The sequence below is a fragment of the Centruroides sculpturatus genome, unplaced genomic scaffold (genome assembly GCF_000671375.1).
Source record: "Centruroides sculpturatus isolate CEXI.00-Female unplaced genomic scaffold, Cexi_2.0 scaffold752, whole genome shotgun sequence".
In the NCBI taxonomy this organism is placed as follows: domain Eukaryota; kingdom Metazoa; phylum Arthropoda; class Arachnida; order Scorpiones; family Buthidae; genus Centruroides; species Centruroides sculpturatus.
In genome coordinates this window covers 212,446-229,682 of record NW_019384965.1, presented here as the reverse complement: position 1 = coordinate 229,682, position 17,237 = coordinate 212,446, and the positions used below count along the sequence as shown (strand labels likewise).

The window sequence follows — 17,237 nt, the reverse complement described above, 5'->3', positions numbered from 1 at the left end:
TTTGCTCTGTCTTCTTTACTGTTATTCTCAGTAATATAACTACAGTGAGAATGTTTCAGCTAAATAGCAAATAGCTACATGACAAGTCAAAGAAACTTGTGCAACAAGCATAGCTTATTCTTTAGATTAAGTTTATTCCACAGGTAATGTTATTCTACAGTTTATATCAGTGATTCCCAAACTTTTTCGATCCACTGCCCCCTTTATTCCATAAAGTTATATCCAATGCCACCTAACCCATTTTCTGTTGTGTGAGAAAGGATTGGAAATATTCTTAGGAAAACTTTTCTATGAACTTCACACTTTGTGCTCTTACTGTACATTGTTCTCAAAATCTGGAAACCATTAAACTCAATGTTTCCTCTTATCAGTTTAACAGAGAAAAGGGAACGGCTTTCAGTGACCCCAATTTTGCCTTTGGTCACCATTCAATACCCTGCCTCCAGCAGCCCCCTAGATTTACTCATCGCCCACAAGGTGGCACTATTGCCCACTTTGAGAAACGCTGGAGTATATGGTAACTTGGGCAATAGCCCTAACAGAAATAAAATTTTATTTACACTAAAAATTTCTGAATGCAAGATGGTACTATCTAAACTGCATACCAATAAACTATCATCATGTTTTTAATATCTTTTTGTAGGTATGAAATACCAAAAAAATTCTAGTGTAGTTTTTAATTCAGTTCTAGTAGTTATTTTACATTATCCACACAAAAACAGCAGTTGTAAGAAACACAAATCTACTTTTTACTTCACAAAGCTAAAATTTAATGTTTTAAAAAAATGTACTTTATTAGATTGTAATATTTATAAATTTGCACATAAAGGCATTGTTGATAAACAGTTTTTGGAAACTAACTATATATGGTCGTAACAGAAACTACAGTCAATCTCCCAAACATTTTCAGACTATTAGGAGATAAGGCCATAAACAAAAATTGTAGAAAAAGTTTAAACACATTCAAGAATGCTTTAAATTCAAAAGCAGATGAAACATCCAACTTTGGTGAAGTGTTCTATCTAATTCCTATTTCTATTTTTTTCTTCTTTTTTTTCATATTTAATCAACAGCCAATTATATGCTGCTGATGGAAAATTTTCAAATTCTTACTCTAACTTCAACTTCAAAACTACTTAACCTTTCTTAAACAGTTAGATCCAAACATTTTTATTGCTTAAACTCTCTCCTGCTCTTCCTTTATAATCTTAGAAATACTTTGGGGATGCAGCTAATCACTTTTTACATTCTTTTTCGGCTTAACATAGAAAATCTTTCCAGTCCTCAAATAACTTATACCCTTCCATTTTAGTTCCAAGTGTTTATCATCTCTCCCTCAATCATTTTTCTTTCTCATTAATTGGGACCTGCTCTATCCAATTAACTTTCTCTTTATAGGAATTCACACTTTTAGTTCTACAATACTTTTTTTTGAAGGCTGACTTTATAAAGTCATAAATAATAGCACCGAGATAAGTTATTTAAAAATATACTAGTATCAAGCAAAATTAACTAGAAATTACAATTTATAGAGAAGGAACAATTATAATAATTGAATTAGCACAACTAGCACGATAAACTACAGACATGTACCTATTTGTAATTGTTTAGAAATCCATACAAGAAACTATTACTAACAAACAAGAATAATAATACTCAAGTACAGAAAATTTTCACTTTTATATATATAGTCAAAAACCTCATGTTATTGAGGACTACAAGGTAATTGAGAGGAACTTTGTAAACTTCACATATTTCCATTTAAATTTTACACATCAATAAAATTCTATTCAAGATTAAAAACAAAGTAAAATGCACATTAATCATTAACAATACCATTATGCATTATTGACATATTTTGTGCAATATAAATATTAGTCAAGTATCAGATTATGAACATTAAAAGTACTCTTTATTTTAAAATAAGGACTTCTAGTTACCTTCTGGATCTTCTTCATCACCTTCTCCTTCTTCTTCAACTACTACTACAGAATCATCAACTTCTTCCTCTTCACTAAAACAGAACAGAAACAGAATTCATAAAATTAATATTCAGAATTATTTAGTTTCATCTTCAAATTAATAATAATCTAAAATTAAAAATTTATATGTATTTTGTATTATATTGTATTAATATTCAGAATTATTTTCGTATTTTTCACTTATATAGAACCTAACCCTATACCTCANTAATTAACAATTTCATCATTTTATAATTGCTAATTATTAAAATTAAAAACTATTATATAAAAGTAGTTTATCCTGTTATTAATCCACAACTGTAAAATTATATGGCTTCAGAATGGTGAAAAAAGCCATTTCAAAACGAACTCCTGTATATTTTCTTATTAAAGATTGCAGCATTAGTTCTTGCCGCCTGCAGATGGCTACACTTGGTCAGCCATATTCAGCAAACAAAATCAATAAGGCAGCTAAGGAGACAAATTCCATGACTTTTTCCAAACACTAATGAAAATCCCTGACTTTCCAGGTGCATAGGTAGCCTATGGTAAAATTGGTTTCATTATACATCATCTCACTTAATGTCACAGTTTCCAAGAACTTATCATCATCACTACTGATAACATTAAGTTAAGTGACGACTTACTGTATTGACAAAACCTTTTCAAATAATCAAAAATTTACATACAAACACTTCCAGTTTCTAGAATCTCCACTTGACCATATTACTGCTGGTATTCAGGCAAGTATGAAGGTAAACAAGCACCTTATGCTATCTTGCAATAGATTTGCCCAAAAATGTTACAATTGTCACTCTAGATTCCTCACATTCTTATATGGCTGAAGGATGATGTCCTATCTGATTCCATAAATGCCTGATATTGACAAATCTTAAAAATGTGACAATGTAATGTAGGACATTCCTGGGAAATCTGTGAGGTGTGCAGCTATCTTGAAGGCAATACAGAAGGGCACAGAATTTCTTGAAAGTATCATTGTGCTGTTAAGTGTCCCTTGTCCATTACTAGGGATGACAGACTTTCATATAAGATGGTTCCTTAGACCAGCACTGAGGCAATGGGGACAGTGTCACTCAACAGCAAAGAATTAATAAAATTGTTCACCAGTGCTCCTCCACACTAACATAATAGTTGTTTGTTCCCAAAACAAAACTGAGATTTGTTTCAGTAAAGATGATATGTTGCCAGTCTGTAGCAGTTCATGCTTCTCTGTCACAGCAAACAAAGCCACGTTGAGGCACTCACAAAAGACATTTATCAGTCACTGTGGATGCAAATTTGCCTTTGCTAGTAAGAACCAATGGTATGGGAGGAGACAGTGTTTTGTAGCAAATCGTCCTCTAACATTCTTTTGGCAGTAAACAAAAACACTGTTGCAGATGTTTGTTATTGTGTCACAATCAGACAATCAATTAGTCTCTATCTTGGACATTCTCAACCTATCTGCTGTGTATGTTTTTCTTGTGTATGCACTGTCTTCAACACCTGTGACAGAAATCCCGATAGCAGACAATTTCACAAAACAGCCATCCTGTTTTCTTCAGCATGACTATGTAACTTTTCTCAAACTTGATAGGTTGGGCATAATGTCTGAATCATGGCCCCACATGATAATGACTGACCTGACCTTAGTCAGAGGAGACTGGTATGAAGCTGGTCAGATTGTATTTTTTGCTTTGCTTGGATTTTCTTGTGGAATGATGAGTTCAATTTATTTGGAATATTTAATTCTTGACATTATTTATTATTCTAAGCTATTATTATTAACTTAATATAACAATCATAAAAAGTATAAAAGTTACCTTTCTGAGTAAAGAGGAAAGCTGAAAAAACTTTTATCAGAATTTTTTCATTTACAATTATGTAAATTTGCTTGGACAATAGCCAGAAAATTTACTGCGAAATAATTTAATCTATAGTTTCTCAGGTTTTGTCTTGTTGATGTGCTTTGTTTTTCAATTTCTGCTATTCCTTCAGTTCTTGTATTGCTTCCTATTTTGGTTTTGTTTTTAATGTCATGTTCGTCATTTTAAATTTGTTGATGTAATTCCTCTGTTGTCTCTAATAAATCTAAATGTTTTTGTTAATGCATGCTTAATTTGTGAAGGAAAATAATATTTTTTGCCATCTAGCTCCTTATCATATCCCAAAGTGGCCACTGGGGCCAAGCAGTTAGGTCTCTTGCCTCACACCAAGATCTCAGGTTCAAGTGGGAGGGCTCACAAAGATCCTGATCTGGGGCCCCGCTGTAGGATGTGAGGGCCATGGTCTGAATGCATCAGATAGGCCTGCTTAGTGTTCAAAGTTCTTCAAACAGCAGGTACTTAACTACAGCTCTAATAACTTGCATATCTATCACACAATATATGCTGAGTTTTGCAATTAATCTGGCAATTCCAGATTAATTGCAAAACTCAGAAATTGTATTTAACTTTTGCCAAGGAGTGTATAATAGTTTTTAGAATACTATATGTATTCTCTATGGATAAATTAGTTTTATATATGTAAAACTTTAATAATAAACTAAAATGAAATAAAACTCTATTTTTCATAATCAAAATATTATGAAATGCTTTCAGTTTCAGCTTGGCTACCTACAGCTTATATTCTAAAATATGAATATTTTTAGTTAAATATAGATGAGAATACAGAATGATTTTAATTAATGTATTATATTCAAATTTTATGTAACTTGAAAATGGCCTGAACAAAGCTGAAAACATTTATTTCTGGTAATCAAAAAAATACTCAAATTTTAATGTTCAATAGAAGTCCTAGCTTTTGCATGTATTTCATCAAGAAATACAATTGCTGCTCATTTCATAAAATTTGTTTAAATTATAAGTATGTTAACTAATGCATAAGTACGACTTTCTTCATATGATTAGAAAATAATTGTCATCACTAGCATTTCTAGTTATGTGATACAATATAATTTCTATACTTGTTAAATATTTTTAAAAATTCTAGTTTCTATAATCAACCTAAGAAAAATTTTTGTGAACACAAGTATGAAATTTCACATTATGTTTTGTCCTGTGAAAATTGTTTACAGTAAGCAATTATAAATTATTAGTTAAAATTACAAAGCAACACTAATATAGTAACAATTTATATAATGTCTTATAGCTAATCAATTAATAATATAATTTAAACTAAACTCAATAAGATGTACTCATCCCTTTGAATTGCAGATGGATATTCATTTTATCTTGTAAACTCATCCTCATATTTTGCATCTAAAGTTCAGTAAGCATATCTCAAAATTTTGTTACTTAATTCATGATTATATTCAATTCATAAACTTGCTAATGTAATGTTAGTAATATTAAGAAAAAACCAATGTTGTATTTACATTTTTATACACCTAAAATATTTACTCATATTTTTTTGTGTTTAATTGTTTAGAATTGTTAAAATGGAATTAAGTGGGTTTCATATTAACCAATCTTTTATTGCATTCTTTCATTTTTTATAATATAACACCCCAAGGAGAATATAAAATAAACTGAATTAATATATTCCATAAATTCATATATACAAAAAATTTAATATTTCATTCAATGCAGTAATTACTTTTCAACAAGTAAAGAAAGCATATTTTATAAAAAGTTGAAAGTTTGAAAACAAGTCAATAGCATGTTAAATTAGAAAATATTTATTTTGTATTTAACAGTTAAATTTAGTGTTTTATTATTTCTATTACATTATAAAAGAGCAAAAGATGAAGTAGGTTAGTATAGCAGAATTCAAGTAAAAATAGATTTATCATTTCTATATAAAGAATGACATAATCAGAAAAATCAAGTTTTACAAAGGTTTATTAGGAATCGGTATTACATCTGTTCGTGTACATAGGCAAATTTCTTCTCCCATTACAACACAATGCAGGAAAGCACACACAAAACTGTTTGGTGAAGCAACCCTAAGATAGATAGATAGGTAAGTAATAGCTACTGGAAATGCACAAAAAAGTTAAGACCATATCTTGCCCCAATTACTGATTCTGAAATGAATAAATCTGTAATGGACCCAACAAAAGTAATCATGAATGATTCAATTAAGACAATGAGCTACACATAATTTTATATTTCAGTCTCTTTTCCTGTTTTTTTATGCAAATAGGAGAATAACTTGCTGAATGGAGTATGCACAAAAGAACCAAATCACAAAAGCTATTGTGCTGCTACATAAACATCCACTGTATTACAGTAAACTGTTTGTGTTATTTGCCAAATTAATCAAATGGGGCACACATTCACAAAATTTCAACCAAGTTATCATCCAAGGACATGTACCAAATGGATTATGATGACTGGATGCACTATAAAGATGAATGAATGTTGAGTTTTATACTACTACTTGCACAAAAAAAGAACACTTCCTGACAAAGACAGAGATAAAATGTTTATTCTACCACTATATGCCTGGATTTCAAAACACCAGTTTCAATTTCTGGTAATGGACTATTTAAATTTGTTGAACAAATGATGAGATTTCATACTTGTAGATTTACAACAAAAAGATGTGGAGCCAGTAGAGAAAGATAATATGAATAAAGCAGCAGCACTGTATAAGTTCCTTGGCATTCAAAGTGCCCCAAAGCCAGAGATTAGTATAAGAAGTGCACTTAACAAAATTCATTAAATATTTGTGAATTCTATTATAGTTTATATAATACATAATTCCAGTATTATGATTTTCACATATGAGCCTTCTAATTATTTCCTAACATACTTAAATCTGTATCAGAAACATTCATTCATGACTTATGAACAGTTAAAAATGTTGATCAAAAATGCCATACAACTCTCTTCACTATATCTTCAATCAACTTCAGTTAAAAGGAGCACATCACAACATTTATCATCATACATACATGAACTTGCATATACATACAAAAAACACACATTCAAAAAATTCATCTAAGATTATCAAAATCTCAATTATGAAATTTTACATGTAATTATTGAAAATAAAACAAAATAGTAGCTAAGAATTATGCTTATAGTTTTTACACAAAGATAGTATGAAGTAAACACATTCTATTATACTTCACATTTATGAAACAATGATTTTTCTAAATACAATATGAAGGAGCATAACTTGCCCAATATAAAAATAAATTTCCATCCTTCAAGAAATAAAAGAACAAACATAAAATACTTTGGTATATTTATGAGCCATTATGATGATGTATTATATGATAACTGTTGAAATATCTGTTAAACTCAAAATACCTATTTTCCTATGGACAATTAATCCCCAGTCTTGTTTCTTTCAACCAAGTTATATGTACAGTGCTGCTGCTTTAATGTGCACAAGATATTTAAACATTTGCCTACACAAAGGGTTTTGTCTGGCCCCCTGCTCACAACACAGCTGGGGATGATATTTCCAATGGCAGTCAACAGATGAAACATCTGTAGATACTGATGAAACCGACTCGATTTTTGTTTTGAGTGGTAAGATGTTTGTGGTGTCTGGTGCAACTACAGCATTTGATGATAAATTCATTCATCCCCTTCTCCCTCACCTTCAGCTTCTGCTCCCTCACCCTCCAGTTCTCCACCTGGAAATGCAATGATTTATTATGTAAGAATGATAATTTGAAAGAAATATTGTGAATTTTCCCCTTTGTATAGTCTGTAATAACGATGCTAATTTTAACACACATGAAGCATTGTAGATGCCACTCAAATAATTGAGCAAAACTGCCATTTATTTGTTGAGACTACATAACACTTATTCACCTGCTTCATCTAAATCCTCTTCACCTTCTCCTTCTTCTTCACCTTCCTCATAGACTTCTTCTTCTTCTTCTGAAGAATGAATAGATTGTTATTTATGTAGGTNAGTAGAATTGTTTGCCTGTTGACCAAACGCTGATTACATAACACCTTTAGTGCATTGTCTTCACAAACAGTTTTAAGATCAATACTAAAACTTTCAAGTTTGCTTACATGGCGATTCTTTTAGAAATTGTCCGCTCTTCTATATTAACATGTTTGCTATTTATTTTTTTGTCAAGTCAGATAAGTTACCATATACAATTCGTTGTTTCAAATTTCTTGAGCTATTACTATGTAATCTGCAGAAATTAAATTTTATACACTACCAGATTATCAGATATTTTCTGTATTTCCTAAAAGGCATGTACACCTTTTATAGAAAATTTAATTTTTTAAGGATTTGAGAAAACTAATTCCAGAAGATTATAATAATATGATATTACTACATAATAGAGAGATTGCAGCCAAAGTTTTCATCTCTAAAATGTGAACGTCAAACATTGAGCACTGCCATCTTGTAAGCTTAGAAGTTTGACAATGGCATTTGAAACATCATTGGAGTCATACTCAACATTCCAAATGCCATTGTCAAACTTCTAAGCTTACAAGATGGCAGCGCTCAATGTTTGACGTTAACATTTCAGAGATGAAAACTTTGACCGCAACCTCTCTAATCATATGCCATCTTAACTGGTACTGCAGTATAAATTAAGATGGCAAATAAAATATAAAACTTTACAATTTCATTCAGCAAGTATAGATAAAACATACTGATCTTAGGTCTGAAAAAAAGGGTATCATATTTAAACCCAATCCTTTAACTACAGTGCACTATCACTAATTCAAACAAGTTTAGTTTGACCTTTTGAAATATATAACAAATTTGTAAAATTAACATGTACTATCCATTTTAACCCTTTTAAACTGATGACATTTTCATGTTCATTGTTTGAAAATTGTCACTGCAAACTTTACTCACTCAAAATCATTCAACTTATATTATTCAAAAATTTGCCAAAAATCCAACAGTTATCATACACATACGAAAAAATTCATGTACATACATTACTTTTCATTGTTTACAGTAGTAAAGTTTTTTCCCTAGCATAAAAAATGTCAAAAACGACAGTTTGAATATTATTTATAATTTACACAACTCGATCATAGATAAAATTTTTTGATTATATAGTTCATTTCTGTGAGTAACCCTGCATGAACGGCCATTTTGTGCTGTACATTTTGATTAAAACAAACTCAAACAGTTTTTTTACACAAAGAAATTTCTTGCATCAAAAAATGTATAAATACTTAAAATAAAATGCCATTTGGTATTATATATGTGAAACAAGTGTACAGAATAACCTACAGTAGTGTAGTGCCATCTATGAATGGAATGTTTTATAAGAATTGTAAATTCTCAGATTGAAGATAAATAGTCAAGTGATTTGTTTCATTAATTAACTACTTGACAATATATCGGCAAATAATTGAAAAAGGGTTAATAAATATATGTATTAAATATATTTAAAAATTTTAATACTGTCTGTAGTCCTATTTGATTTCCTTTTTTTTATATATATATATATATATACACCCCCTTAATCTGAACAACTCCATACAATAATTATTTTGGATTTGCAAGAGTGTACTCTATTAAAGTTTTCATATCATATAAGTAACAAAATCGTCGAGACCAATGCAATGCCATGTTATCGAATCTGCTGACTTATCAGACAATGGAATTTTTCCCTGTTTTTTCAATTCCCTGAACATATCTTTGCATTCAAAACTGTACAAATTTGACTTTTATGGATTGTTTAACATGCCATTTCAATTTTTCCTGACTATTCTTACTCTTGGTTGGTTTGAAACAGAACACACTAACGTTACTGTATGCTTTGTACCCTTGTCTATATAATATAAAAAAATATATACATATTCTATATATTTATTTATTATTGTTTTGTAATATACTATAATACGATATGTAGTATACAAAAGCAAAATGTTCCTTCACCACGAACACTTTACAATGATGTGCTATAAATAGAAGAGTCAACTCTGACTGCCTGGATAAAATATAACCAAATCAATCAAGACGGACAAGTACTTCATCCAAACTTTCCAAAATAATGTGTTTCAACTGATTTAATTTTAATAATTTAAATTGCTCTCTTTTTTATTACCAGAGGCAGTAAACAATGCATGCTATGAAAACATGTAATTAGATAAGCATGTGTAATTATAGCAGATTGTAAAGTACTTAACACATAATTGTAAATACAACAGCTTGGTATACCGCCTCTAGTTAATGCTATTTCTCTCAAGGCCATAGGATGGCCAGTAGTTGTTCATATATTTTTACTTAATTTCACTCTACTAATATAACAATCTTATTAGACAAAACAAAGAAATTTTTTGAATTAAAAGATCATTATAATTACCATATATTCTGAGAGTAATTATAAATGTATAACTACTAATTACAATTATTAAATATTCTCATAATTACTTTCATGTTAACAGTTGTAGAACAATTCTAAAGGATTGTTATATAACAATCCTTTTATTTAAAATTATAATAAAATATCAAATACCCAATTTTTTCATTTTGGTGTGAATGTGAACAACATATCATATTACAGGTGGCAAATTAACATTTTGAACACACTTGATACTTTTTATGGGACTGAAATTATGACCCTGTAGATAACAACACTTGGTTATAACATCAAAAAATTACCAGTCCCATAGATGATGTTATAATCGGGTTAAACTGTGTTATAATTTATAGATTTTGATTGTTTATTAATCCGTAACTCTATAAATTATACAACCTTGACACTGACCCTGAAATTGTTAATATGAATTTTTGATACAGTGAACTAACTACTGTTCCCCTAGTAGTTTGTATTAGTGAGAGCTGACTGTGTAAAAAATTTATTAAGACAGGAAAAAATATCATAAGTTAACAATCTTAAACAATTACTAAAATTGACTAAAATTCAATCTATATTGCAGTTACCCACGTTAATGTTCATTTTGTTTACTGTTTTGTAAGCTTATTGAAATTAAATTATATACCAGTATTATTTTCAATATAGATCTTTTTAATTATTGAGTGCCTTTTTTTTTCTACTTTAAGTTGAAAACTCTAGTTGAAATGAAAACGTTGCTTTCATTGACTCACACTTGCCAATATGCCATAGCTGTTGCATATGCCCACTTTTAATTTATTTAACTTGCTTTGTGAGATTATATACACTTTGTCATTAGCTCTCTTCCCCTTGTTATAGTTCATATCCTTCACATCCAATGTAAATAATGCTTAATGCCATGGCCTTTTCGTTAACATATTGACAGCCACAAGCATTTTGCATAAACATGTCCTAGTTGCTATTTTGATTATGCAATGCTTATTTGCTGTTTTAAATTTTTTTAAATATAATTATAAAAGTAATATTTAATATTTAGCAAAAAAATATCAATGTGAATTATCTTATAGTAAACGTGTGAAGTAACTTTTCTTTTGCAAACACCAACTAAAAGATAATAAATATGTTGTTTAATTGTTTAATGTTTTTTTCAATAAACTTTCTTTTATGATACCAAATTAATTTGTCATTTGTATTCAGACACAAACTAGCCACTTTGGTAGTATATTTACTATGAAAATATTTGTATATAGCAATCAAAAGAAGAAACTCTTAGCACATTTTAACTTTTTTATAGTTTGTTCTATAATGCCCAATAAATTGTCATTCTCATTCCCAACATTCACTGATCAGTTATATTAACTAGTTGCTATGGAAAGAGTCATATTTGGCAAAACATGAGACAACATTATATGAGTTATGTCATAGATGGCACTCGTTTGATTGCAAACTACAAGATAATTCATATTTGGTAGTCAACATGTTACGCATGCTGTCTAGCTGATTTTGCTGAGAAATTTATTATTTAGTTTGTATTGTCAGATAAATTAAGAAAACTTCTCAAATGATATAGTAATGAGAGCCAACATATACAGTAATACCCTGAGCTTACGTGATAGGTGGGACCGAGTGATAACCGCGTAAGTCGGGGTATAATTTCTCTGTGTGTAAAATCCAAGTCAGATGTATGTAAGCTAATAAATGTTCTCGTTAATCTTATCTCATCTTTTGATTTGTTCATTGTTACAAGAAATCAAACCACATAGAGTCTCTCGAGTCTCCCTAGATATAACAAACACAGATATAAATAACACAAAATAAATTGTAGATATGTGTCGATTCCGCGTGACACGTCCAAACATGTAAGTTGAACAATAGTGTGGAGGGAATGAGTAATCAAGAGTTGCCTGGTGCTCAAACAAAAGATGAATCGACGAGATTTAAAAATCGCGTAACTCCGGGTTCGCGTAAGTCGAGGTATCACTGTATCTTATTAATCATCAGAGAACAATTGTTCTATCTAGCATACATAATGCCATCGTATTCAACCATGTATTAATACATCAAAATACAGCATTATTTTCATAAATATTGTTTAGAATTACAAACCGATATTTGCAAGAAAATACCATAATAAAATTTTTAACTCTTACCTGTCATCTTCATCACCTTCAAGTCCATTTTCTACCTCAATATCAGGTACAAGAAAATACTGCAGTGGATTTGGCCACATATCATCTTTTATGACCTATAAAATTAAATTATTAAGACAGTGTTATGGCAAAATTCCAGTACCTATTTAAAACAACTGAAATCATACCTCTGCAATATCATCTGCTGAAGCATCTCCATGATCAGTAAACCAAGCAAAAAACGTCCTTGGCTGTTCATGCCCACGTTTTCTGCTATTTTTCATTTGTGCTTGCCTTTCCTTGTGGCGCTTAGTCAAGTCCATTCCATCTTTCCATTTTATTGGAGTAGACTGTGAAGCAGGATCACCTGTAAATATTAAGCCTCAATTAGACTTATTAAATGTTCAAAACTGTCAACATTATATTATATTACAACAAAATTACACTCAAATGAATCTTACATCTTTTCTTAATTAAATATTTTAAATTTTGTGCATAATTAATATGGAAACACAACTTCATACATTACAATCCAGTCACAAAAAATTTCAAATTAATTAATAAAATAAAACATTCATAGTTTACTCTCACAAATCATAGTTATTAAAGATCATCTCATTTTGACAAGGAGTATTCAAATCAGGATACCAGGGATTTAGTAAACTGATGGTTCATTAAATCGCACTACTTTCTAATTTATCATAAATTCATCTACTGAAAATTTTATATTAAAATTTTCTTATGCTACTTAGCTTATTAGAATTAGTATCTAACTAAGGTTATGCAATATTTTGCAATCATCATATTTTGTCCAGATACAATCATTTGCAATTTTTATTTCATTGGTTTCATGTTTAAAATTTATCTTTTGTTATAATAGAAATGCAGTCAAAATCAACTCCATTCAAAAATTAATTCAACAATACATTTTAATTCAGGAAAAAATTCATTGTATCAAAATTAAAGTATTAATAAATAAAATATGCAAAAACTTTGAAGTATGAAAATCTTATTAAATCCTAAAGCTGGAGCTATCTTAAAAACTGAATCTATTTAACCTGATACAGGCTACCAAAAACATTCATTTTTAAACAGTGAATTCTGGAGGTTGAGAGTAAGGTGTAAATTTTTGTGTTTATTAGAATCTTTTAAGAGTTTTGAATAAAGAAACTGGAGAATCAACTAAAATAAAAATTTAGGAAATAACAACATTAACAATCAAACCGACACCCAGCAGAAATAATAACTGCTAAAAAATAATCACTAAACACCTTTCAGCTGCTAAGACATATATTTACTTATACATTAACGTTTTCAGCCTAATGCATAGGCCATCTTTAGATGACTGATTTTGGAACACCAGTTAGAAACTGTTCCAAAATAAAATGCAATTAATATAGAATATTAAATTTNGGAAGTAACTGAACATTTTGCTTTTAATATATATACAGATAAATATTAAAAATACTACAAAACTTAAAACTAAATCTGTATGTGTATTTTGTAAATAACCAAAGGTTATTATTCAAAAGTCAAACTTAATTGTTTACTCCCATAAAAACTATTCTTTAAGTTTATTGTCTTTGTCAGTTTTTTGTCAGTTGTTCAGACATTAATCTGATTGGTGAGTTAAAATTGGTTTCTTTTAGTCTCCTATCCAATGCAAAGACTTTCCTCCCCCTTTGTTAAATTATATGAAAACTTACTAAAATCATCACTAAACACTTTTGACTGCTGAGACAGTTATTTGCTCATACACTACACTAATGTTTACAGTCTAATGCATAGGCCATCCTCAGGTTACTGGTTTTGAAACACCTAATTACAAAGTGTTCCAAAATAGAATACAATAAATGTAGAATATTAGAACAATAAATTTTGAATATTTGAATATAAATGTAACATTCCAATAATTCTAACATAAAGTAAATTAAAACTTTAAAATTAACATGAAAACTGTAAAAGTTTATAATGTTTAAGAAAATTGAGTCACCCACAGACTGAGATACGATCTGTTATTTGATTCTTGAGTGCAAGAACCTTGGCAGCAGTGGAAATTCACTGTCAGATTTGTGAAGTTTAGGGTGATAATGCTATGATTGACAGTGAAGTTCGGAAGTGGGTGAGAATGTTAATGTGCATGAAGGACAGGCGGGTTAATGCGCGTGAAGAGCCACGCCCTGGCTGACTTCTCTGATTTGTGAAGATTTGGTTTGTGATATGGATAACAAAGTTCGAGAGAACAGACAATTCACGATTTCAATGTTATCAATTGAATTTCCACAGGTTTCAGATCAGTTTTTGCATACCATTGTTTTGGAGAAACTGAATTATCGAAAATTGTGTTCTCCAATTGGTAGGTTCCAAGACTGCTTTCTGACGACCACAAAACAAAAAGATTGGGCAGTGCTTTATTGTTTTTGACTCAATTTGATCAGGAAGGAGATGAATTGTTTGACCACATTGTTACAGGAGATGAGACTTGGGTGTCTCACATGACTTCTGAGTCCAAGCAACAGTCAATGGAATGACAATACACATCTTTGCCAACCAAAGCCAAACAGTTTCAAGATTCACGATTTTAATGTTTAATTTGTTTATAAGATTATTATTAAGATTGTTAATATTAGATAAAATCAGTTTTTGCGGTGATGAAAAATCCTAAACCTATAAACAAGAATTTTTTACAAGATCATTTCTGTTCTTGCAACAGAATTCTGAAGTTCAGAAATGGCAATTTTCAGTGACTGTTTCCTTTCATATCTGAATATTAAAAATCAAAAGCAATATTTGTAGATAAAAAAATTACACTTTTTTTCTCTCCTGACAAGTACTTTCGTCACTTTATAATTTAAATATTTACGAGCGAAACCTAATTAGAATTAATAATTTCATCACTTATTATATTAGCCTTAATGGCACACATAAACAACACAATATAGTTTACTTTTCTCAATTATTAAGGAAAAAAATATTTAAAAATTTCTACTTTCTTAAGGTTTTTATTTAAAAAACAACAAAAGACTTAACTAATTTTTCTCTTTATCAAAAAATTATAAAATTATATTTATATACTCTTAGGAGGGGTTTCAAATTCCATTAAGGTAATTGCGTTTCTCTAAAAATTTACTAAAAAAAACCCTTAAGAACACTTCAAAAATACAATATTCTTGTTGTAACTTTTTGTTATTCTTATCGTAATATTAAGCTGAAAAAAAGCTATAAAAACACAGTTTAATGTAAAAAATTCACTCATCTTAATAAAAATTGAACAAATTAAGAATGATTTTTTTATATTCTTCCTTTTTGAAGGGGGGTTAAGAAGAGTAATGATTTTCTTAGACAAACAAAAAGTAAATTAACAAGCAGAATAATGTTAGTAGACTCTAGAGGAGGGTTTAGGGAGTCAAACCCGCACATCTATTCAGTTTACTAAGTGTTAATTAAGTTTGGCCCCATACAATACGTGTCGTGTGGGTTGGATTTTTATCTCGAATGGGACCTTCTATTACATTAAGAGGCAAGCAGCATACAATCATCTACTACGTTTGGTCACCAATTAATAGGCAAGCATTAAGATCGATACACTTGTCTGTTTGATAAAGTTATGAACATAAAAGAAGTGGCCACTCTTCCTAGGCATTTTTTCCTATTTTTTTTAACTGCTTCGTGCAGAATGGCAGTTTTCTCTTCTATTCAGATAACTCAATTCTCTAGTGAATTAAAATTAGAGCATATTTTCTACAATTTTTTTACAATTTTAATGAGAGAAAACGAAAGATAAGCCCCCTCTACACTCNGAACGAATACAGGAAATTTTAAGAATGAGTATTTGCTTGCTAAGTAATCTTGGCAAATTTATAACATTAATACTTGGAATGTTCCTATTTACTGCTCTGATTTTGCTTATTTTTGAACTTGAAGATTTATATCTGCAATTATTAGCAATTCTAGTGATTGTATTAACTGTTGGAGCCTTCATAATACTTACGTTTATGGCAGCGTGGATTCCGTCAATGGTGAAATATTTCATTTATTTATAGAAAATTATCAGTATGGTCAGTGATGTAATGATATAAGATTTTAGAATCAAATGTAAACAAAACATTTTAATTTCTAAAATTTTTACTATTAAGAATTTGTACTATTGAGTTTTTTAAAAATTAAAATATTTTGTTTACATTTCATTCTAAAATCTTAGATCATTACATCAAAATATATTGTATTTAAACGTCATTAATTAATATGCAAAGTTAATTCGAAATGTTTAATATATTATTATTTTTATTATCTTTAATATAATAAGAAATACTGTATTTATAGGGCCATCCATTAAGTGCGTGTACAGTTTTTGAGTCAACTTCGATCCTTTTCTTGAAGTGAACGATGGTGTACTTTTTGCGAATCCCCTTTTATTTATTGAGCCCTGATTTTGAAGAAATAACTTTAAAAGTTCTGCATATATTTCCTAACTCATAGCTTATTCACTTAACTACTTTTGTAAAGATAAATTTGTGTGCCACTAATACGATAATTAATGTCCAGTAAACAAAATCGCCTGCCTTCAAGCACAATAATATATCTTTTGCGATTTTCCTGCCTTTAAACTGTTCACCTAATTAATGGACGCCCTAAGATACTCAGATTTATTAATTTGCTAACTATTACCTCTTAAAATCCCACGATTAATATTAGTATTAATTGAGGTATTTTAATAATTTCATTTATATTAATTAATTATAATATTATATCATGGTAAATTTTCATCTTTATCAGTAAGATGTTTTCACTGATGAATAGTAAGGTAAAGGATAAAGAAAGATTACAGTATATAATTATTATTTTTTAATATAACCGATTACTAAAATGTCTACTTTTATAATTTCCTATTGACTG

The 17,237-nt window shown here is 29.5% G+C and overlaps 1 protein-coding gene across 4 annotated transcripts in view; it reads right to left on the bottom strand.

The window, feature by feature from the left end:
* LOC111632495 (protein SET-like) overlaps positions 1-17,237 on the bottom strand; it is a 93,647-nt gene that overhangs the window by 42,027 nt on the left and 34,383 nt on the right. For all 4 annotated transcript variants that reach the window (XM_023376917.1, XM_023376918.1, XM_023376921.1 and 1 more), the window contains exons 3-5: positions 12,530-12,708; positions 12,363-12,457; positions 1,941-2,014 (exon numbers count right to left, since the gene is read on the bottom strand). In XM_023376917.1, coding sequence (XP_023232685.1) covers positions 1,941-2,014; positions 12,363-12,457; positions 12,530-12,708 — 348 coding nt within the window. The remainder of the gene's footprint in view (positions 1-1,940; positions 2,015-12,362; positions 12,458-12,529; positions 12,709-17,237) is intronic.